At 36.1% G+C, this 23,422-nt stretch overlaps 4 protein-coding genes across 5 annotated transcripts; 1 reads left to right on the top strand and 3 right to left on the bottom strand.

Annotated features, from left to right (window-relative positions):
* Positions 1 to 284: 284 nt before the first annotated feature.
* Positions 285 to 2,493, bottom strand: CAT8 (cationic amino acid transporter 8). Its single transcript, XM_021977360.2, has one exon. The coding sequence runs from the start codon at positions 2,337 to 2,339 to the stop codon at positions 582 to 584; it is 1,758 nt and encodes a 585-aa protein (XP_021833052.1). The 5' UTR covers positions 2,340 to 2,493; the 3' UTR covers positions 285 to 581.
* Positions 2,494 to 5,493: 3,000 nt separating this feature from the next.
* UBP15 (ubiquitin-specific protease 15) lies at positions 5,494 to 13,069 on the top strand. Its single transcript, XM_021976365.2, has 14 exons — positions 5,494 to 5,688; positions 6,328 to 6,766; positions 7,305 to 7,752; positions 7,843 to 8,302; positions 8,379 to 8,527; positions 8,678 to 8,766; positions 9,212 to 9,297; positions 9,403 to 9,565; positions 9,734 to 9,857; positions 9,999 to 10,156; positions 10,263 to 10,347; positions 10,734 to 10,946; positions 11,859 to 11,920; positions 12,200 to 13,069. Exons 2-14 carry the CDS (start codon positions 6,480 to 6,482, stop codon positions 12,885 to 12,887), a joined length of 3,012 nt encoding a protein of 1,003 aa, XP_021832057.1. The 5' UTR covers positions 5,494 to 5,688; positions 6,328 to 6,479; the 3' UTR covers positions 12,888 to 13,069.
* Positions 13,070 to 13,424: 355 nt separating this feature from the next.
* HBP1 (SOUL heme-binding family protein) lies at positions 13,425 to 14,834 on the bottom strand. Its single transcript, XM_021976386.2, has 2 exons — positions 14,454 to 14,834; positions 13,425 to 14,075 (listed from the first exon to the last, which is right to left on the bottom strand). Exons 1-2 carry the CDS (start codon positions 14,708 to 14,710, stop codon positions 13,643 to 13,645), a joined length of 690 nt encoding a protein of 229 aa, XP_021832078.1. The 5' UTR covers positions 14,711 to 14,834; the 3' UTR covers positions 13,425 to 13,642.
* A 4,984-nt stretch (positions 14,835 to 19,818) lies between these two features.
* On the bottom strand, positions 19,819 to 22,676 carry LOC110772512 (F-box protein CPR1-like). Of its 2 annotated transcripts, none has more exons than XM_021976950.2 (3): positions 22,466 to 22,676; positions 20,846 to 22,130; positions 19,819 to 20,239 (listed from the first exon to the last, which is right to left on the bottom strand). In XM_021976950.2, exon 2 carries the CDS (start codon positions 22,046 to 22,048, stop codon positions 20,858 to 20,860), a length of 1,191 nt encoding a protein of 396 aa, XP_021832642.1. In that variant the 5' UTR covers positions 22,049 to 22,130; positions 22,466 to 22,676; the 3' UTR covers positions 19,819 to 20,239; positions 20,846 to 20,857. The 2 variants fall into 2 exon arrangements, with proteins under 2 accessions (XP_021832642.1, XP_088107716.1); XM_088251590.1 differs by having other exon boundaries at positions 20,846 to 22,041.
* Positions 22,677 to 23,422: the final 746 nt, after the last annotated feature.

The raw sequence follows: 23,422 nt of genomic DNA, 5'->3' as shown, positions 1-23,422 counted from the left end.
TCTTCTGGTACAGAGTTACATATAGTTTGTATATAAGCTAATATAATCATGAGAATAGCGCAGATATGACACAGACTGTAACTTCTGGAAACGTATAAAGATAGTGTGCTTGCACTGACTACTTATATGTTCATTCCAAATGGTTTAAAAGGAATTGACTTAAGTCGAATGTTATGTGGAACAATATGGACTGATGTAATAACAAGGGTGCATTCTTTTGCTATACAAATTCAATTAGGTTGAACCAAAACTTACTTGGAAAACTTTGTTCTGAAAATTTATAGTTGAAACTACAAGAATATGAAAAATGATATTGAGCGATGGAGGAAGTGAAACATTGTCTGTCAAACTACACATTTCAAAGCAATTTGTACTCACAAATTCTCTTAAGCAATATCCTAAACATTAATTAAGACCAAAAAAAGAAAAAACCTAAACATTGTCGATTACCTGCTTCAGGACTCCTTAATTGGTCTCTTCAGTTCTCCAGTCTTGTTCAATCGGGTGAGCCAAATCATATGTTGCATATACAACGCAACCATTACTGCATTGCATATGAAAAACCTCAGGCATATCACCCCTTAACTTGCACTTTGATTTCCCTCTTCAGTTTTAGATTCTTGTTCAATCTGGTGAGCTACATCATATGTTGCATGCACACCAACTAGCAAATAGTAGGCAACCATAACCGCGGTGCAAATGAAAAACCTCAAGAATGCAACATAACCCAGAGATCCAATGAGGAAAACATTAATTCCAATTGACAATGCAGGCAACCAAGGAACAAGCGGAACCCCCCAAACTTTGGGAACTCGGTGCTTTGGAAGGAATGCCATCCACAAAGTCCCCAATAACCAAATAACACCAAAAACTACATACCAAATCCACCCCCGCTTGTCTGCATTCCAAAGAACTGAAATTCCAATAGAAGAACCAATTATAACAAACAAACATATAAGAAATTTGACCAAATCATTCTTCGGTGTCTCATCCTTAACATAATACCGCCTCACAAGCAATGCAATAGCCACAAACATAAAAATGCAGAGCGTACTGAAAGAAAAGACGCTGGACAGCACATCCAGACTAGTGAATAGTGCTACAACTGCACTAACTAAGGTCACCATGACAGTAGCATAAATAGGGGTTCCGGTTTTTGGGTGAACCAAAGCAAACCAGGGTGGAATCATATGAGCTCTTGCAATCTGAGTGGTATACCTAGCTTGCCCCATAGACCCAACCAGCAGGCTTGTAGTCATTCCCTTGAGGGCACATATACTCACTAAATACTTAGCCCAATCCATGCCAATTGCTTCGAAAGCAACCGAATAGGCGGCATCTTTATCAATTTCAGTGTATTTCTGCATCATGCTCAGTGCCAAAGCCATCAAGCAATAAACAACTGTGATCAAACTCATAGAACCAATCAAACCTACTGGTATATCCCTTGAGGGTTTCTTAGCTTCCTCAGCCATATTGGCAACCATATCAAAACCAGTATAAGACCAAAACACAACAGCTGCAGCCTTGAAACAACCCTCTGCTCCAAATGGGAAAAAGGGTGTCAAATTTGCAGTGTTGCCACGAACAAACCCAACAATTATTATAAACACAATAATAAAAACACTAGCTATAGAAGCAATCCAATTCAACACAGAAGTCCTCCTTGTCCCGCTCATTGCAATACTATTGGCAACCAAAAGCACCACAACAGCAATTGGGTCTAAGAGATTAAAACCATCAGGGAAAGATTTTACCCGAATTCGAAGAAAGTCAGTGTCATCAGTCCTGAACATGCTGGCAAAGTAAGAAGACCAAGAACGACCCAATCCAGCTGAACCAACAAGGGCCTCCAGCAGGATATTCCCAGCTGCTATGAAAGCCACAAAGTCTCCCAATTCGATTCGAAGGTACGAAAAGGACCCGCCTGCAACTGGGATTTCAACAGCGAACTCTGTGTAGCACAAAACTGAGAGCAAAGCAGAGAAACCAGAGATGGCGTAGGAGAGAACAATGGAAGGCCCAGCATACTCACGGGTTGCCTGGCCAGTGATTACAAAAATGCCTGAACCAACAACAGAGCCGAAGCCGAGCCAGACCAAGTCCCACCAAGTGAGGCAACGCTTCATGCGATTCTCACTCTGTTTCGGGAGCTGAAGGAGCTCAAAGGAGTCAGAGGAGCGGTGGAGAAGACGGTCTTTGAGGCGAGAAGGAGTGTGGGAAAGTGCGTCTTTGTATGAAGATAAGTTTTGGAATGTGGGTTCTGGGAAAAAGTCGTGTTTGCTCCATCTGCTCCAGTAGCTTCTCTGTTGTGGGTTTTGTTGGTCTTCTTCTTCCATGGCGACGGCGATGCCTCTGGTTTTGGGTTTTGCGGTCAGAGAAGAGAAAGGGTGGGTGAGATTGTGTTTATGCTGTAGTTGTTGTTGTTGTTTTGGAGTTGGAGACCGGTGATGGTTGGTGATTGAATTATTGAAGGGAACCACTGGCAGGCCATTGGTTTTGCTTACAGTTTTTTCGGGTGTATAGCCATTTTCATTTGGGATTGAAATTGAATTTTCTGTTTTGTTTTTTTTTCAGGCTAAATTCATTGGCTGTGATTGAATAAATGCTAGCATTAGAGCTAGATTCATTTCCATAAATTTTAAGTAAGAGTTTTACTTCTATTTTTATAAACTAATTAGCTTTCAGATTTTTCAACTTTTTTTTCTTTCTTTCAATTATTTTTTTATGAACCTCGATGGTATGAGAAAAACTTTATTAAACCCCGACTCCTAAAAATGTTAGAATGAAGAATTGCATGATGCATGGATGAATTTTTAATTTAGAACTTGTATGTTTTAGTAGATTCCATGACAACAAATTTTTTGAAAATTCTCCTACTTTTGGAAAAGGCATTGTGTAAGCAAAGTAGTTGGTTACTTGAAATTCAACGGTGAGATGGATCCTCAGGCACTTTCATTCCCTCTTTATTAAATTGGAACAAATGAATAAGTAAATATTTATTTATTCCCATGTGTTCACCAATAATATTTTATTTATTCCCATGTGCTCACCAAGAATATTTTATTTATTCCCACGTGGTACGTTTATATTATATTATATTATAATATATATATATATATATATATATATATTAACATTCAGAACATATGAGATGGGCTTCAAATCTTGTTTAAGGTGTGAATGACACAAAAAAAAAAAAAACTTGTTTAAGGTGTAGAATTAAAGTATTCTACCACATAAAAAAAAGTAACCAATCATGGAAGTAAGAAATAAAATAGGAATAGGTTTATAGCTCAATTGGTTAAGAGCATTTATCCAACACCCGAAGTCCTAAATTTGATCCACTTCCCTCCCAATAGCATAAAAATAAAATAACAATATAAAAAAGTTTGAATTTGTATGTGGAGAAATATAATAAATTCTTATAAGAAGAAGGAAATTTAACAAATTTATAAATCTTAAATGATTTATTCATCCAGTTATGTTAAAATTCAAGAATATCACATTTATTAATCTCGTAATTTGAAAGCCCAAACAAAGAAAGTTGAGAAACAACCCAGTAAGGCCACTGGGCCTCAGGAGCCTTTAGCTACAAACCTAGTAATGGGCCGCTCCAGAGTGATACATCCCCCAACTAATGTGGTCTTCAAAATATTTATTTATTTATTCCAAATGATTTCTCTTAGGTGAAGTATTTAATATTCCATTCATCTATCCCAACTAAAAGATGGCGGAAAACTTCAATATAACGAGAATAACACTGTTTTGCTATTTCTAATAAATCATGTTCTGTTATGCGTGATAACTTTTTTATATGATAAAATATGATTGGTTGAGAATAGAAAAAACAATGTTATCTCTGTGATATGCAAGTTCTTCTCCAAAAAATGATGGGTTCCTTTAATGGATAATGTATGATTTAAATTAGCTACATGTAGGCAAACCAACTTGGAACAACAACACAATAAGGCCATCTATTAAAGACTTACTGTTTAGAGTGGTACAATAGCTTGGTGGTGAGTAGCATTTTCCCTTGTTTTAAAGACTTACTGTTTTATTAGTTGTTCGGACCAAAACCATCTTCAGCCATTGTTGATTCTGGTACAGCCTCAGTGTCCATCGGACTACCGACACTTTCTTCTACTCCAGTTATCTTCGCTTTAGGAGCCGGATCATTTTTGGGACGTGCAATAGTGAAATTCTTTGTGATATTTGGCAAATATGGAAACATCGAATAAGTATCATTTTCTGGGAAAAGCATCATAATCCCATCCAAGAATTTTTTTATGGAATTCAAAAAACAAGTCAACATTTTTCCATATAAAGCTATACGGACACCAATACAATTGTGGCAACCAAAAAAAAAGAGAAAAAAAAAAGACACAAGAATAATTCTCATTAGGAGTATAAGTATCAAACCAAATAACACTTTGACACACGTATCATTTTCGTGATGATGAAGTTACAAAAAGGTTCAAAACCCATCATGGTTAGGTTAGAGTTATAATTCATACTTAAATTTCACATTACTTGTTTTGCATAATCAACACATGTCATTTTCGTCAACCGCCCATGTGATAATCAACATATAATAACGGTTTTTATATAGTACGCATTGACGAATCCATGAATTTTTTAGCGAAGGTGCAATTGTGCCAGTATTAAAAATATATTAAAAAAAACCTTAATGCAGTAGCAAACTAACTTCGTTTAGGCTTTTCATCGAACACATAGGGTTCACCTCTCGGGATATATGTAGCTTTTTCTCTAAAGACATGACATTGGATTGTATTGAATGCCATGAATAACCAAAGTTAAAAGTAGCACGGGTTGAATTGGATGCACAGGGCATGGAGATTAGAAATCCGGGAACAAGACAAGAATTCTATTCTGAAAGGAGGAGGAGGAGGAGAAGGGGGTCATATTCTCTCATATTTGACATTGAGGCATTAAAATCACGACCCCCCAAACAAGTCATCAGACACCAGTCGCCCAACATTTTTTGAAATTTAAAATAAAATATTTTTTTAATTATTTATTATTTTAGGACAAAAAAAAATAAATATTTTATTCTAAACCGCAGTACTTTTTGTCACTCAATTAAAAAAAATTCATGATGTCTTCTGCCTCCGCAAACAATTATCCTCTTCTCAATTCATGAATCGACCATTAAACGTGGCCCCCTGTTAAAAATTATTGGGAACATCATCCGGTGGGTCCCGCCCTCTAACCCCCCATTATGTCATTTTTACATTTTTTTGACCCTGACCTCCCTCCCTAGTCCACCCACAGTCTAGATCCCACGGCTCCAAGTCAATCAATCAATCAGCTTTTGTCATTTTTCTGCAACATGGGTCAGGCGGGTCCCGCGTCTGCAGGCTTAGTACCAAATGGGTTCGAGCCACGTGTTGAGGGTCTCAATGAGCACACACTGATTTGGGTTTTTGAGGATGTAGGGGAGAGTTTCTTAGTATTAAAAAGTGAAGTGTGAAGGGGGTACGAAGTGTGAACTGAAGCAAAGGGGGGACTGGAGCAGAACAGAGAAAGAGTGTTTGTTTTTGAGCTTACCGTCTGAGAATTCAAAGAATCAATTTTTTTTCCTTTCCAGAAGAAGAAGAGAGGGGGAAGGAGAGGCAGCTCAGAGTGTTTATTTGGTTTTGCTTAGATTTCTTGCTTGTGCATGAGGTATGCTTCTTGCTGTTTCATTTTTTATTTTTCTGTACTTTTTAAATGTTTTCACTATTCTGCACTTGAATCTCAGATTTACATTGCTTGTTCTCTAGTGGGCTCCTTTTTGTTTTCTCATTTAACTCAAATGAGAGGATTTCTTTGCTGGTTTCTGCAATTATAGAAGAGTATGTTTGTCAAAGTAGTGTACTTGGGGAAGTTATTGGTCAATTTGAGTCAACTGGAAGGAACTGGTGGGTCTTGTTAGGGATTTGTTTAGCAGTATTCCATGCTAATGGCAAAGATTGAGAAAACTAGATGGATTTCTTAAATAGGGTTGTCTTAGATTTCCATTTTGAATAATGGGTATGCTCAAATGGGAGAGATTTGTAGCTGTTCACATTGATTCTATTACGGGTCACATTGGTTCTGTTATTGTTTGGACAAGCAGTTTTTCTTATTTCCTGTTTTTTTTTTAACTTTTAAGTTGAATGAACAAATCTGTTTTAAATTCAAGGCTCAGAATTTAATCAGGTTTTCTTTGATTTGTCTGTAATTATTTATAGTGTTCTGTACTGAAAAGGAAAATACAGTATTGAAATTCTGTTTTCAACCGGAACTACATTTTGTAAAAATATGAATCTGAAAATTTGACAGGTCTGAGTGGTAGTCCCAGTGGAATATGATCTATCTTGCATTTCATGCTGCCAACTCAGATGTCAACTTACTTGAACTTTTCTAACTTGAAGAGATCATCTCCCGGTTAGTGATTTTGACGGGGTATTGGACATGAGTATGCTGGTGAGGACATGCTTGAGCCAAGGGAAGCTGATATACCTGCCCTGTTTCTGGTTTTCGTTGTGCTGCCTTTGGTTGCTTACGTTTTACTTGGAAAATGGAGTGAGGCATCTAAGAAGAGAGAGAGGGTAAGTTTGCTTGCTCAACTGGCTGCAGAAGAAGCACTTAGAGCAGAAGCAATGGCTGTTGCTGATGTTATTCCTCCTGTGTCTCCTTCGAAGAATGGACTTCATGCATGTGCCAGATGCTTTAGTCCAGCTACAACCCGCTGTTCTAGATGCAAGTCTGTCAGATATTGGTACGCTCTAATTTTACAGCAAGAAGACATATAGTCTGTCAGTATATTCTTCCTATTTTTTCAATAAAAAAATTGCTTCTCCAGTAAAGGAAATTGAAACTTAATTTAAAATTGTAGTATTCCAACCATTGTGATTTATGCACTACAGAATTGGTGGTTATTCATGCAATGAACTTAAGTATTATTTGATGGTGTACCTTAAGGATATTAAGGTTGTGGGAGATATACAAGGACAATATTTTCTGTGAATGGGAACTTAGAATGCAGCACTCACCTAAAAATTGAAAAGGGGAAAAAAGGTGTGCAGCATTTAGCTAACTAAAGTCAAGTAGCTAATTTTGGTATTTCATCCTTGTGTTGTGTTGTACCAAATTTGGCACAACCAATGAAATAAAGGAGAACAATAAAAATAGAAAGATGCAAATGCTTGTGATACATATTTTTCACTATGAACTGCTTATTAAAAAAGATTTCTCATTAAGAACTGAAGGGGCAGCATGATCTTTTTTCTCAAAATGGTTACACTAATTATATGCAGTTCTGGGAAATGTCAAATAATTCATTGGAGGGAAGTTCACAGGCAAGAATGCCTGCAGTTGGAACCTACTAGTTCAAGCTCATCCCCTAAGTCTGTCTCATTTGGAGAATCTTTTCATGAGAAGTTCTTACTTAATGACAGCATCAATTCACAGTACTTTGGGTGTAAGATGGAGCAGATTTTGGCAGAGGAAGCACCAGCTGATAATATAATGTATCCTTCTATAAGCACTGGTGTCCCTGCTGCTACGGTTGACTGTGCTTCAGTTGATCCCTCTCAAGTCCCCATGCTGGAGCGAAAGCGGGTTTCCCGAAAATCCAACAGAGAACTGTTCAGAAAAAAAGTTGGAATTGCATTTGATTCTTCTGAAGAAGCATCCTGTGGTTGGACTACCCAATCAACCCCTTCTAATGTTATTTCATCAAAAGATGTTTTTATGGAGCATAAGGTTTGCATCACTTTGCTATTTTGTTATCTTTGATCTTTCTTTACTTTTTGTGTTTGATGTCTAATAATTATGCTTAACTGTTGGTTGCAGTTAAGAAATTTTGACTCTCATTTATCAGAGGAAGAAAATCGTAAGAAACAAAGTTTCAATATTTCTGACAATTATATAAAAGGACAAGCTACTTCAAGAAATACAGTGCAGGAGAATGATATGTTTCAAAGTCAACATGGCAACATATATGAATCAAGAAGCAACTCTGGATTAACATCCTCGTCATGTTCTTCCAAACGCGGAACAGATGTGCATGAAATTGGGTTGGACTTCATTCCAAATGGAGGAAATCCCCTTAAAGGGGAAACAACATCCAATGTTGAAACAACAGAGTTCAAATGTACTGAAATGACTGCATTGAAGGCCAGCGTAAAGGCTAAAAGAGCTCCGTATTCTCTTGGGACCAAGGTGTCTAAATTGCCCAAATCAACAATGGAAGTCTCTGGAGAGCAGTATTGCTCAGAGATAGAGACGCAGGGACACATTGCTGAAGATTCCAGTCAGTCTAGTAAACCACTACTCTTTAAACATATTTTGTACAGTATAGTTCCTATAATTCTATGTTTGTGATGCAGAAGTAGCTAGAATGAGAGATACCACCACACACGGGAGCAATGGAATTGCAAACTTAAGGATCATGAAGATGATGGGTCTAAAGAAGCCAAAAACCATAACCAGAGAGGATGTCCCTGAAGTCAATGGTTATCGACACAAAACCAAGAAGGTCTACTCTCTGTTTCATTGAATACCCATTTCATTTGTTGAATGGATGATCTCCTGAGTTATTTACAACCCCTCCTCCATGAATTATATTATTCTTCTGTGTTCTGAGTTGAATGCACGTTGTCACTGATATATGCTCTTTGACTCTCAGGTCCTCTTCCCTTATGATGAGTTTGTGAAGTACTTTCAGAGTGAAGTCTTTGACTTATCACCTCGAGGCCTTTTGAATTGTGGGAACAGGTAAAGTATGATAGTTTATGTATGGTATTACTAGGTCATGAGCTTAAAAATGGGATCAACGTGATAGAAATGAAAACTCCACGTGATCGTGTACATAACCTTCCCGTACTTTCTTGATGTTGATTTCTTATAACTACCTTTACTTTTTTTTTTTTAATACATAAAAATTTATATACAAGTGATACTAGAGATAAAGTTTGACTAAAAGATGACTAATGTACTGTGTGGAGATGCAGACTGGTAGTTGATCAGGGGATTCATCTGAATAAAGTCCTAAAATCCAACCATTAATTATTTTATATTTTGGCGTGTTGTGTGTTTGGGTTATTGGGGTTGTAACAGAAAGACCAAGCATTGTTTTGTGCGCATGAAAGAATGAACATGAGCTTATGTGTTTTCTTTGAATCTTCCATGCCACTTATTTTATCGTAACTTTTTCTTGCAGTTGCTATGCAAATGCCGTCTTGCAGTGCTTAACCTGCACAAAGCCTCTCATTATGTATTTGCTTCGTAGATCACATTCAAGCGACTGTACTTGCCTTTTCTCATATCCCTTTAAATTAGTCAATGAATTTGGATGGTGGTGTTTTGTTTGAATACACATGTGAATCACTTTTGTTTATGGTATTGTACTAGGTTGTGGTAAAGACTGGTGTCTCATGTGTGAACTGGAGCAACATGTGATGATGCTACGAGAAAGTGGGGGCCCCCTTTCTCCTAGCCGAATTCTTTTTCACATGAGGAGTATTAATTGCCAAATTGGTGATGGAAGTCAAGAAGATGCACATGAATTTTTAAGGTCTGTCAAAATTTTCCAGTTATGTGTGTTTTCTTGACACTGATGTTCTGGCATTTGCATCTGTCTCCAACTTTCCGTATTATATTAAGTTTTGGAAATTCAAATTAATGAATTGAAATTTCAGATTTTGATGAAGGAATTTTTGTATATGATGCTGTCTTTATCCAGGCTTCTAATTACATCAATGCAATCTATATGCTTGGAGGGGCTAGGTGGTGAAAACAAGGTTGATCCCAGATTGCAAGAAACAACTTTTATACAACATACATTTGGTGGGCACCTCAGATCAAAGGTGCTCATTGCATACTTGCACATTCTTTCGGTCATGAATCATCTTCCCATAAAACTACTTTTTTTAATAGTTTTTTTATAAAAAATTTATTCTACTTTTTGCCCACATTAATCATGGATGAATCAATCTTGATGCCACCAGGTCAAGTGTTTGAGATGTCATCATGAGTCGGAACGATATGAAAACATCATGGATCTAACATTAGAAATATTTGGTTGGGTTGAGTCACTTGAGGATGCACTGACTCAGTTTACCACCCCCGAAGATTTGGATGGAGAAAACATGTACAGATGCGGAAGGTTTGATGACCTTATTTTAGTATTTTTGGATCCCAAATAATGTAAAAGTTTTTAGTTTTACAGTACAACTTAAATAACTTACAAACTCATATTATTGGGGAAAAAGGTGTGCTGCATATGTTCGAGCCAGGAAGCAATTGAGTATACACGAAGCTCCAAATATCCTGACAATTGTCTTGAAGAGATTTCAGGTATCAGTATGATTTAGCATTGAGAGGTGTTTGTGGGTGCCTTCTAAAGCCTATATAACCAGTGATTTTCAACTTTCTTTGGGAACTATAAAAGCTGCTATTGTACCATATCCAGGTTTTAGAAACTTAATTGATTTGGTATTAAGCAGGAGTGGTAATCAAGTTGAGTTAATGAACAGCATTTTATGACTATCACTTCAAGTCACTGAAACACAAATGCAAGTCAAAATTCAAATCCTAGTCATCTTGTGATTCCAACCTCTACCCATTAAAAAGAGTTTCAGGGTTGACACCTTACTGCTAGATAATTGTAGGGCTTCCTGGCATTTTCTTCTTGGCACTACTTCGCTTGCTGGACTATTAAATCATGGCTGGTTTTTCCTCAGGAGGGAAAATATGGGAAAATAAATAAGTGCATCACTTTTCCGGACATGCTGGATATGGTTCCATTTATGACTGGGAAGGGTGACATTCCTCCACTTTACTTGCTCTATGCCGTTGTGGTGCATTTGGATACGCAGAATGCATCTTTCTCTGGACATTATGTGGCATATGTGAAAGACATGCGAGGCAATTGGTTCAGGATAGATGACACTCAGGTAAATGCCTTTCCTCATTAACATTTCAGTGCAAGGCTTTGGGGAGCTTTTCATAGTGAATGAAATTTCATTTGCCAAAAAAAATAAAAAATTGGGGGTTGATTCTGAATTTACCTACTGAGTGAATGTGTTTTGTTTCTTCCTGCCCATATAAAAGACCAACATAATATTTAGACTTTAATTTCTTTGGTCAGTCATTCAATATTAAAATAATGTATTTGTCATTCCTTGTCCAATTTTTCATGAAACATTTTGGTTGTTGAGTTTGGGTTTTTAGGTTTGAGGACAATAAAAAAAAGATTGTGAGATCTACTTCTAACCTATTCTTCCAAACTTACAATATAATTTGGATATTTCGCAATCTTTGAAATGAACAGTATGGCAATAAGAACATAATGAGAACTTTGCAGAAAAAGAAAGATGATCTGTTGTCTCATTGAATGACAAAAGTATTCCTCTTGAACGCACGATGTCCTCCATTGTTCTTCACATTGATGCTCGTATAGTTGTATACTGAAGAATCCCCAGTTTGCTGAAAATATAATGTGTGTGATAGAGCCTCCATTTATCAATTTCATGAAATTGATAAGACATTAACGCCCTTCAAATGTAAATTAAAATTTTGTAGAAGCCCTATTGTTGTAATTAGGTCTGTTGGTCACTATAAATAAAAGGGTACTGCTTTATGAAATCTCTATGTTATACTCACAACAACAATTGACGGAGTGGATCTGCATTTTATTCCATAAGCAAAAATGGAAAGGAATCTCTCATTTGCGTTTATGCCTTTTGAGTGTTGACATGGTTCCCCCTGGTACATATCTCGGACAAACAAGTGATTGAAGTGTATGTTTTTTGTTTTATTTTTTCTTCAATTAATTGGTCCTAAAGTTGATGAAGCTTCATAAACAGGTTCAGCCCGTTTCAATGAGCCAGGTTATGATGGAAGGAGCATATATTTTATTTTACATGAGGTAAGACTTATTGAGGTTGAAAAAATCCTCTATGATCTCTTTCCTTACCTTTTTCTTTTTGTTGTGGTTTTAATTAGCATTTACATAAATAGATGTTGGAATATATTAGCATTTACTAAATAGTACCAACTATGGTAGTGTGAAGAGGGGTTCAGTTGGTGGTGTCCATGCCATGTGGTTTGCAATGGATATTTGCTGTGTGGTTTGTGCCATATATTCATTTATCTATTGTGAACCCTCCAAGCTCTCTTCGAATTTTGAAATTTCTTTTGTCCTTAGGTCTTGTCCCCGCCCTCAAAGAGCATTCACTGGAAAATCTATTAGGCAGCAAGTTCCAAATGTTGAAAACCATTGCATGTCAAAAGCTCAGAAGTCAAGGCCAGGTCAAAGCAAACACAGCAGCCAATTTGTTAGCCCAGTGCATTTACCAGATGATATCAGGCCAGAAATTGCAAATAGCTTTGCCAATAGTACCTCCAGTGACATCTTTAGGAGTTCTAATGGGAATGTTTTCCCAATGACGGAAACATATGGTGAGCCCATCGGCGTGGAGTTCTCTGATGCTACATCAAGCGATTGGTCCCTTTTCACAAGTTCCGATGAGGCCTCTTTCACAACTGAGAGTACTAGAGACTCTTTTAGTACAGTAGATTATGCTGATGCAGGCAATATCTCATCAATTTTCAACACCTTATATGCTCCAGAGTATTCTCGCAATTCTGTTTCATGCAGAAAATTTTCAAATAGTAGGCCAAACACTATGTTTGTTTCTCAGGACAAGGGCCTTTTGTTGGATTCGTACTTGTCAACCCATCCCATTGACAGAGTACAGAATCGAAAGTATTCAAAACAGGTCAGTGATTTATCAACTGCACACCCTCCAGATGGTAAATGCAGTACTTTTGTAAGATATGGGAGTAACCCAGTACATTTTCTCGACCGAACGTCTGATCATTGTAAACTTTAATCCATGAGTACAACTGATTAAGTAGGTGATTTAGTCTGGTAGGAGCTGTGCCTCAAAATTTTTGTTTTCAATGTATTGTTGATTGGGGCATGTAGTTCGTATTAAAACAAGTAAATGTAACCATCTTCTTTGTTAGCTATCTAATTATCGCTGAAAATTGTAAAGTCCCGGGATTTCCCTTCGCTTCAATCTGTTCTTTGAATATCTTTTCTCATAAACAAATTTGTCTCTCACTAGTAGAGCTCATAAAATCTTGGAATTCTTGGTATTCATGGAGAGTGGGAAAAGTTTGTTTCGTTGTCATGGGACTTGTTTCCTTCCATGACTTTTGTCTAGCATGGAGGGAGTTGATGTCAAATGTCGGTTATACTGATTTCAATGGAGTTGCTTATGACCCTTAAAAGCCATTGTTGCGTTGCCAGATATGAACTATGTCGCTACATATAACCAGAAATTTCTTTCCGTAATTGGATATTTGCTGCTTCTGAGCTTCATTTAGTGTTACAAATTAAGGCAACTTGACTAGCTACAATTCCGTACAGTAAAGTAGCCTCTTTATTCTGTGTAAACTGTAACAGAGTTTGATACTGGGTACCGTAACACAACATTTCTCACTACAAAAAGAAGTAAACTGATAATTAGAAGGTCTGGATTTCCCCACCATAAAACTTTAGCCACCTACTCACTGTCACAATGCCTATCTCTACAAGAGATTAGAGGTCTTAAAGCATAGTGGTTTTGTTCTCTTCTCACTCTTATACTGCAACGCCGTCTTCCAAATTGAACGACAACCAGATCTCATTCACCCTATGATCAAATTCAAATGGGGAATTGTACTGTGCAACAGTATAAACTGAAGTATGATCAGCTGCATGGCTTTTCTCGATGGCGGCAGACCAAACAGTACCTGCAAGACTGGCCTTCAAGGCAGCAGCTTCTTCTCCAACGCTGTTGTCTGATACAAACCCACTGAATTGTCTAACTGCAACATATGTGGTTTTCCATTTTTGGACATGGAGGTCTTCTGCTGGTGGTGGGTTTTCTTGGTTCTTCTTTGGCACATAGAAGCTCACCACAAATGAAGATTCACAAAAGGGTCCATCGCTTGGTGAAACTTCACTGAGCACTGGGGCAGTCATCTCTATTTTCTCTTCGTACTTGTTCTTCCCTTGAATGTACTCAAACAGCCTGTGACAAAAAAACCAAAAACCATCATCAATGAACGCAAAAAATTCCCAAGTTCCCTAATTTCTTCAGTACAATTATTATGATTTATTAATTGATTTATCAATTATTGTTTCCTTGTGAGAGTAATTTGTACTTCAATTGAATTTGCGTAGAATCTTTGTATGTACTGACTACGTATCACCTCCCTCCCTCTTACGCAACATTCATGTGAAACCCATCATATAAAATCTAACAAGGAAACTCCCATGTTGTAAAAAAGAGATTATATATAACCGGCACATACAATAATTTTGTCCATAAAACATTTCGAATCCATTCCCATAATAATTCTAGCTTAGCAAGAATACATGAACAATAAAAAAGGAAAAACAAACTTACTGTAAGAAGCCAGTTCTGGTGGCTTCAACAAGAGAGATATCTTGAATAGGAGAAGTGGATATCCATTCACTCGAATTGTATCTACGGACTTCATAGCCATTGCCAATCTCAATTGTGTCAAAGCTTGGGCACTCTATGCTGTTACATGATGGTGGAAATATGGCCAAGCTGCTATGAGTTTGTGGCCACAAACCCAAGTTCAGATGGGAAAGAAGGCTCAAGAAAAATGATAGCTTAAACATGCCAGAAGCAGCCATGGCGGAGTTGTGAAAGTTGTGTGTGCGTTTTTGATATGGGAAAGTTGTATGTATTTGTATCCCCAACAGAGAGATATGGTAATTTTTGTGAGAGGTTGGTATATGTTGCTGAAGAGCATCAACGTCTTAGGTCCACAAGTTTATAGGACTTGTTTGGATTATTTAGGGAAGAATTTAGAAGCAGGAGTTGATGGAGAAATGCCCTCAAGAATACCTTGAATTTACAATTGGGCTCATTATACTTATACACCTGTGGCACTATTGTGGTTCTAGGAAACTTTTGGGGGCATTTACAACTTCTTTTAGAGGTCCATGAGTGTACACGTGGCGATATCTTTTTTTGTTGTTGTTTTGAGATACACGTGGCGATATCTTTAATGCAATGAAATCCAATACAGTTATTTGAGATGTGAACATAAACATGAACTCGTAGAAAATGGAGTCTCTTTTATTATTGATGGTGGACAAATATTGTAAACAACATAATCTATATATATATAAAGCAAAAGGCAGAGAACGGTGAAATATTCAAAATACCAGAAAATGCCTTTGGTTAATGTAAACATTAAGAATTGAAATTATTAATTAAATAAGGATAATATGGTAAATTCACATTTTTTCATATTAAAAAAAATTAAAATTAAAAGAAAAATAAGATAATGGCCTATTTTTATGAAACACAACTATCCATTATCTTTTTTATTTCTAAAATAAATTTTAATTTTTTTTAAAAGAAGCCTCTCACAGGCGCAGAAGCGTGTGCGGAGAGACTAGTTAAATTAATGGCTATAGCCTAAACATATTCTAAACCCTTAACCCTTCGTTTGGATGAAGAAACTTTCATAGCGTTGAGAAGCCACTCAACGTCACTCCTGGGTCTTAGTCTTATCTAAAACCATACCCCTAGGTCCCGACCCGAACCCCTTCTTCCCAACGGTGTAATGGAAGCATAATTGAATTGAGGTACTACAACCATCGTCACTTAAAAGTGGATCCTACTGTCAATTGTTGAGCTCGGGAAAATAATGCAAAAATAAAAGTAAAATAGAAAATTGCAAAAGCAATTAATACAAATGGTTCATAGTTTCAAACTGCAAAGCCTATCGAAATCTGTAACTAGATACTCCATAGTTCCATTCAAAGTTTTTCAAAAGCTGAAGAATTGTCCAAGTAATACTAGAGAAAACATAACAGCACTACTACATATAAGGTCCATGCCAAGTAAATACCCCACAACATCTGGCACTTCAGGCATAGAATGCTACTGCCCTACAAATCTGCAACAAAATAATCAAGAACACGAAAATATGTCAACTGGTCAGATAACAAGAAAAGGATGTTACTGCACATCAGGCAGTTGCGGAACTCCAAATCTGTCACAAAAGAAAACGAATAAAAACCACTGTTAGGAATGCGAATATGACTTCCTCTTCATATTTCACATAAAGGAATCGGAAAATTTACTGTCCTAATAATATGAATGCATAAAGTTCACTATGTAGCAGCAAAATTTCCAGAGTCCACTGCTTAAAGTCAAACCATGTAGATATTGGACAAAGTCACAAACTACAAGCACTTATACAAAGACCAGTCTAACCATATTTATCAATATTTTGTTTGAACTTCTTGTTCACCAAATTTAGTCATAAGTTGTGTCTTATGGCAACATAAACCAGAAAGACAATCAGCTAAAACACAAAGAACTCCCAACAATTCGACATGCAATGTTCTTGACAGGCTCTTAATAAACATTAGAAGAACCAGCATCAATTTAATAATCTATGAGGCTCTTAATGAACATAAATATCTGGCACGCAAAGAATTAAAATTGTACTTGACAAGCAATGCTCTGCTCTCAGCATTATAACCACCTTACCCTTTCTTTCTCTTAGTAAGAAACTGCATTTGTCTGGTCGAGTAAGACAAGGCTCTCTTTGTAAGAATGAACGGAGCAATATTGACATCCTTCCCCAGAAATCCCAAGATTTTTAATGGTTTTGTTCACAAGGTCTAGCGATACTAACTCATGCTTCGATTTTACGCTGTCAATATCAAAAGATATTCATTACTAGATCTTTCACAAAGCATCCATCTTTCCCTAGCTCCGCATAGCATCAATAATACTTCACCATTCTTCCTAAAACATAACGCCCTGGGTAGAAGTCTTTCTGGCCCTTGTGGACCAAGTCCAAGAGTAATCAATTTGGTCCATGACTCCTTTATGCCATACTCTTTCACCACCCATATATCAAGAAAACAGTCTTCACATCTGTTATCCATCGAGAACAGAGCAATGGATTTTCCATCTCCTGAAACAGACAACTGTAATCCCAAATCGATATCAGATGGTTTACGGCAGGCCGCGACTTGTGAGAACCTGTAAAAAATAATAATTATAAATAATTATTCATACTACATATTAATTATTTATTAATATGATTTTTTCTTAGTTAAATATTTATTGTGAAGACTTATATGTTATTAAATCTTAAGCCTAGATGATACTATCCCTTTAGTTGAAAGATGACACCAATCTTGTTTTCCACGTGTAGAGACTTAGAATTGGTTTTAATCAAATCGTCATTGCCATGCCACCTTGCTTGCTAGTAACAAGTGATGTTGTGATATCATTGGCCAAAGATGGATGACTCACTTACTTTTCTATCTTATCTTTTGGTGGTGGTGTTGTGATATCATTGGCCAAAGTAAGATGAGTCACATTATTCCCTTACTTTTCTATCTTATCTTTTGGTGGTTTAAAATATTGTATATATAAATATTATTTGGTTGCATCCGTAGTTTCTCCTATAAGTATCATGCTTCCTTACTTCAATCATTCATTCCAATTCTTTAAGATAGATTTCTACCATGAAGTAGTGTTAGAGAGAGAGAGAGAGAGAGAGAGAGAGAGAGAGAGAGAGTGTCTTGCAATATTTCATACTTATCATGATGAGTGGGTTATGTAATATATTCTAAAAGTTCTTATTTTGTGATAAATGTGAAAATCATGGGTTTATTCTATTTACAAACCTCTCTCTATTTTCAAGTCAAACATATCTAATTTGTGCAATATTTCACACAATATATATTATTTGGAGTTTTTGTGAAGTATGTATTATTTATGGAACATGAGAACTTTAGTGATGGGGTATCCGAATGATAAATGTACTAGACGGGGAGATAGGGCAGTGAGGTCGATAGGTGTCACATACTGGGTACAATTTGTGAAGGATAGCCAAAATATGAAGTAATGATGTGATATGATTTGGATTGTGTATCTTTTTATTATATTTTTCTAGAGTGTGTAAAATGACATTGCTTGACTGACATATTACATAATCTACTCACTGAGCGGTGGTTTGCTCATCCCTAACTTATTTTGTTTTTCAGATCAATTAGTGGGCAAGACAAAAGTGAAACCAGAGAAGTTGGATTAGTTTAGAGTGATAAAGTTTTATTAATATCTTGTACACTTGTAAGATTATTATTATTTTTTATATATAAAGGAAATGTATTTTAACCAAATTTTTAGTCTTTTTATTTTATTTCATTCAATTCATGCACCCTGATTTAGGAATATTCTTTATTCTTGGATCGGGTTGTGACATGACTGCTGGACTATTCTAGCCAAAATTGGCCACGAACACCGGCTGTTTGAGTCAGGTATTTTGGGAAGATGAAAGAGGAGGTGATGGCGAGCAACTTTCGTGAAGGAACAATGACGAAATAAGGTCCGTGAAATTGGTAATGTGGTTGCCTTGTTTTCCGGTCAAGAGAGAGAGGGGGAGGATGAAATATGATTTTTGCAAGGCTTTTCAACAAAAATGGTAAAATTGTATTTTACTTTTCTAATTTAGACAGACCCAATGAATCTGGGCCTCTTTTGACCAAATCCAAAATAAAATTTGAAAACTATGTATTAATACCCAGAAAGAAATACTTTATGTCTCAAATCCTAATTAGTAAAAGTTGTTATGTCTAATACCTAATTTTTCTTTATTATTACTAGCCTCTCTGCACGTGCTTCGGCGCTTGCGATAGGCTTTTTAAAAAAAAATTAAAAATTTATTTTAGAATTACAAAAGATAATGGGTAGTTGTGTTCCATAAAAATAGGATCCATTATTTGAATTTTCTTTTAATTTAATTTTAGTTTTAATATGAAAAAGTGTGAATTTACCATATTATCCTCATTTAATTAATAATTTCAATTCTTAATGTTTGCATTAACTAATGGCATTTTCTAGTATTTTAAATGTTTTGTTATTTGTCTTTTGCTTTATATATACTAGCCTCTCCGCACGCGCTTCCGTGCCTGCGAGAGGCTTTTAAAAAAAAAAAAAAAAAAATTTAAAATTAAAAAAGATAATGGGTAGTTGTGTTCCATAAAAATAGGCCATTATCTGATTTTTCTTTTAATTTTAATTTTTTTAAATATGAAAAAGTGTGAATTTACCATATTATCCTCATTTAATTAATAATTTCAATTCTTAATGTTTGCATTAACCAAAGGCATTTTCTGGTATTTTGAATGTTTCACCATTCTCTGCCTTTTGCTTTATATATACTAGCCTCTCTGCATGCGCTTCAGCGCCTGCGAGAGGCTTTTTAAAAGAAAAAATTAAATTTATTTTAGAATTAAAAAAGATAATGGGTAGTTGTGTTCTATAAAAAAAAGGATCCATTATCTGATTTTTCTTGTAATTTTAAATTTTTTTAATATGAAAAAGTGTAAATTTACCATATTATCCTCACTTAATTAATAATTTCAATTCTTAATGTTTGTATTAACTAAGGGTATTTTCTGGTATTTTGAATGTTTCACCATTCTCTACATTTTGCTTTATATATATAGATATATAGATTATTATTAATTTTATGCCTATAAAATGTTTCCTTGAGATAGAGTGTATGAATGAAATATGCTTCAATCCTATGATCAACAATTCAAATGCTGAACAGCTCTATCCTCTACACAAGACTAAAACTAGTCTTGAATGATTACATGTTGATAAAATGCTCATCCAAAGAAATGTAATTGAAAAATGGAACCTCATGGACAGACCATCACATGTTTGTAAATGAGGGCTATTCCAAGAAGATTTGCAGTTGCTTAAAAGTGGGTACAATTTCACCTCACCATTGTCGCTTAAAAGTGAACTCCACTGTCAATCGTTGAGCTCAGGAAAAATTACACAAAACAATACGAGAAAACTGCAGAAGCATTTAAACTGGTTCAAAGCCAAATGAAATTAGTAACTAGATAGATACTTCCATAGTTCCATTACAGTTTTTCAAAAGCTGAAGAATAAATAGTCCAACAACTACTACAGAAAGCACATCAGCACTACAGATAACAAGTTCCATGCTAGGTAAATACACCACCACATCAGGCATACAACACTACTGCCCTACGAATCTGCAACACAATAACCAAGAAAACGAAAATATGTTAGCATATGAGATAACAAGAGAACGGCGTTACTGCACATCAGGCACATCGGGTAAAGGGCGTAACGGCACTACAAATCTGCAACAAAAGAAAACAAGAAAAGTACTAGGTTAATCAATGCTTAAGCACGAAATTTCCTCTTCATGCTTACATGAATGAAAGCTAAATTGTAAAAAGACCTATTTTACAAATGAGAACCAGTGGACATGGAATTAACGAATGAGCTATTGCACAATCCTATTACAGCAGCAAATTAAACCATGTAAATGAATACGCAAACTTCATAACAGTAGCAGCAACAGCATCATCAGTCCACCGACTAAAGTCATACTAAGTTGTTGTTACATAAGTCAAAAACTAAAAGAACTCATAAAAGACCAGTCTAACAGTGTTTACATGAGAGCTGAGTTGATATTATTATAATTATAATTTCTTCAATTTTTTGATATCCAAATTGAGTTTACATGAGAGCTAAGTTGACTATAGTCACAAGTTGTGTTCTAGCAATAGAACAAGAAAGATAATCAGCTGACAAAAAGAACCCACAACAAGTCATAACATAACAATGAAAGTGCATCAATTTATTCACCAGTCAGGCTTTTAATGAACATAACAATCTGCAAACAAAGAATTAAAATTTTCTTGAAAAGCAATGTTCTGTTCTCAACACTATAATAACATTACCTGTTCTTCCTCTTAGTAAGACTCTGCATCGCTCTTGTCGAGTAAGAGGAGGCTCTCTTTATAAAAATCAACATGGCAATATTGATATCCAGAAATCCCAAGATTTTTAAACTGTTTGCTCTCAAGGTCTAGTGATACTAGTTCCTGCCTTGATTTGTCAGTGAGAAGTACCAGTACTTCACCACTCTTCCTAAAACATAAGGCCCTGGGTAAAAGTCTCTCTGGACCTTGTAGACCAAGAGTAATCAATTTGGTCCATGACTCCTTTATGCCATACTCTTTCATCACCCATATCTCAAGAAAAGAATCTTCAAACCTGTTATCCATCGTGAACAGAGCAATAGATTTTCTGTTATCTGAAACAGACAATTGCATTCCCGAGTCGAATTTCCATTTGATAATCTTCGGCATAGGCATCTTACGGAAGACCTCCTTGCCCAGGTGAAATGTCAATATAAAATAGTAAAGATCACCATTTGTCTTACAGAATACAGGCCAATGAAGAACCCCATTGAAAAAAACACTGGATGCACGTCCATCTGTTAGACAGGTAGGAGAAACACAACCAAGACTGGTCCATGTGCCAGTGGCCAGGGAATAAACCTCAGCGAGAGTTGGTGTCCCACGTTGATCCAATAAAGTGACAACTCGCACAACCTTATAGTTATTGGTCGTAGCATCAAAACCAAATCCAATCGAAGCATCGTACCCAGCATGCGTATCAAATCTAACATTAGGCCAGGGAATGGTCACTAACTTTCTAATGGCTGGGTTCCATATGAAGAAGTTGTAACAATAACGGAACATATCATCCGCAAGGCAGAATAGCCCATCACAAATGCCGACCACACGAATATATGAGTTGTACTTTCTTCCCTGGGTAGCAATTGGAAATTCTATCTTGGAGTAGTGGTCAAAAGCCTGGTTATCATAATGCACAGAGAGAACCTCGTCATTTACCTTGTACATGACCGTTTGGCCGAAGAAGGTGGTCATCTGCAAACCAGAAACTCTGTGGAGTAGTAGGTGAATGTCATTCTGGTTAGCAAACTGGACTGCTGGGCTGACGTGGGTGCGAATAAATCTTGGGTTTATGATCATGGACCTCCATGTCTTGCACACTGAGGTGCATTTGATCAGAGATTTAACGGGCAGCTTAATTAGGATCTCTTGTATGATTTCCTGAGGAAAAGAGCCTGCCATCTATCCAAATTTTAATTCGTGCATCCCTTGTGTGATATTTTGTATGTCATCCATTTCTTTCACACTCAAACAGTTATACCAACTGAGAAAACAATAGAAACAAAAAAGAAGAAGCTATAATTGAGAATTAAAAAAAATCAAGGGGCTGTTCTGAAAGCAGAGTAACATTCATATACTTAAAAGATAAAACTTAAAACTAAAAAGATCCAGTAATGAGGACCAAGATCGACTCTACAAATCAAAAACGAAAAAGATGCGTCATATTTTTCAGATCAAACCCAACATCCACTCTACAAATAAAAAATCCAAACCCATCATGAAAATACTAACACTAAATCCAAACCCAACATTCTCATAAGAAACAGAAAAGCTCTAAAAAAATCCCAGAAAAAGAAGAGAAAAAGTTCAGAAACTTACAATTTCTGGTCCTGATGAGCAGAGCCGAAGCTGAGGAAGCGTCTCGTTCTTGTGCATGTGCTGTGCTAGAGAAGAAGAGTGAAGCAGAAAAGCGTAGAACCCTAGCTTCTAAGACATTCTTTTCCGTACATGATAGTGAGGGGAGAGAAAGCAGTCGGCCCAAACCCTAACAGATCATAGGGACCTCTCTTCTCTATTTATATGCTGAGCCTGAGATTGCCTGCCTACGTCTAAAGCTCCGTACCAAATTAAAAGCTTCGGTTTATGGGTTTATGAACTGCATAAGCTTCGCGGGAACAATTTTTTACTGTAGACATTTTCATTTTTCGCCATAATTCTGTCTAATTTCTATTTTAACCCCTTCTTTTCTTGGACCGCTTTTGTTTCAGTAATGTAACTTTATCTCAACAGGCCCATTCTTTAGTTTATTACAATTTCTCTCTAATTCCTACAAACATTTTTGTTGTTGTATTTTTTTTGTATTTTTGGGATCAAATGAAAAAATAAATAAATAAAAATTGGGGACAAAAAATCAAATAACTTCATTAACTGAAAACAAAGCTAAAAAACAGCCATAATAAAATGGAAATAGAGGAGCATCTGTTCTATTCAAAATCATATTATAAACAACGCATAGAAGAGGAAATTTGGTGAAAAAAAGGAAATACCACAACACTTCATATAATCGGCATTAATATAAAGTATAGCTTAAATTATGTTAAAAGAAATGTGCTTTTTGAGTTCAGGCTTCCAAATTTATGTTGGAAAAGTGGCTGCTTTAATAATATAAATAAAAACACAATTTATTTGCTAATAACTTTAAACAATTTTTTTTCCTTCTTTTCTGGGAGACAGATTATACCAGAAAAACAAACAAAACGTACCCATTTCACATGTCGATGCTATTTGTTGATATTGTTCTCTGGTTTAAAGTTTCAACTAAACCCAATTTTTAAA

This window comes from Prunus avium, chromosome 4, assembly GCF_965620075.1.
Source record: "Prunus avium chromosome 4, drPruAviu1.hap1.1, whole genome shotgun sequence".
Classification (NCBI taxonomy): Eukaryota; Viridiplantae; Streptophyta; class Magnoliopsida; order Rosales; family Rosaceae; genus Prunus; species Prunus avium.
This window is presented reverse-complemented; position numbering and strand designations above follow the sequence as displayed.

Bases quoted from the DNA above. Each gene is read 5' to 3' on its own strand.
- LOC110772512 (XM_021976950.2), bottom strand. From the start codon at position 22,048: ATGGCAGGCTCTTTTCCTCAGGAAATCATACAAGAGATCCTAATTAAG.
- UBP15 (XM_021976365.2), top strand. From the start codon at position 6,480: ATGCTTGAGCCAAGGGAAGCTGATATACCTGCCCTGTTTCTGGTTTTC. The intron at 9,298-9,402 runs GTACTTGCCTTT...GTATTGTACTAG, and splicing joins TAGATCACATTCAAGCGACT to GTTGTGGTAAAGACTGGTGT. The intron at 10,947-11,858 runs GTAAATGCCTTT...CTTCATAAACAG, and splicing joins TCAGGATAGATGACACTCAG to GTTCAGCCCGTTTCAATGAG.
- HBP1 (XM_021976386.2), bottom strand. From the start codon at position 14,710: ATGGCTGCTTCTGGCATGTTTAAGCTATCATTTTTCTTGAGCCTTCTT. The intron at 14,076-14,453 runs GTAAGTTTGTTT...TTTTTGTCACAG, and splicing joins ACCAGAACTGGCTTCTTACA to GCTGTTTGAGTACATTCAAG.
- CAT8 (XM_021977360.2), bottom strand. From the start codon at position 2,339: ATGGAAGAAGAAGACCAACAAAACCCACAACAGAGAAGCTACTGGAGC.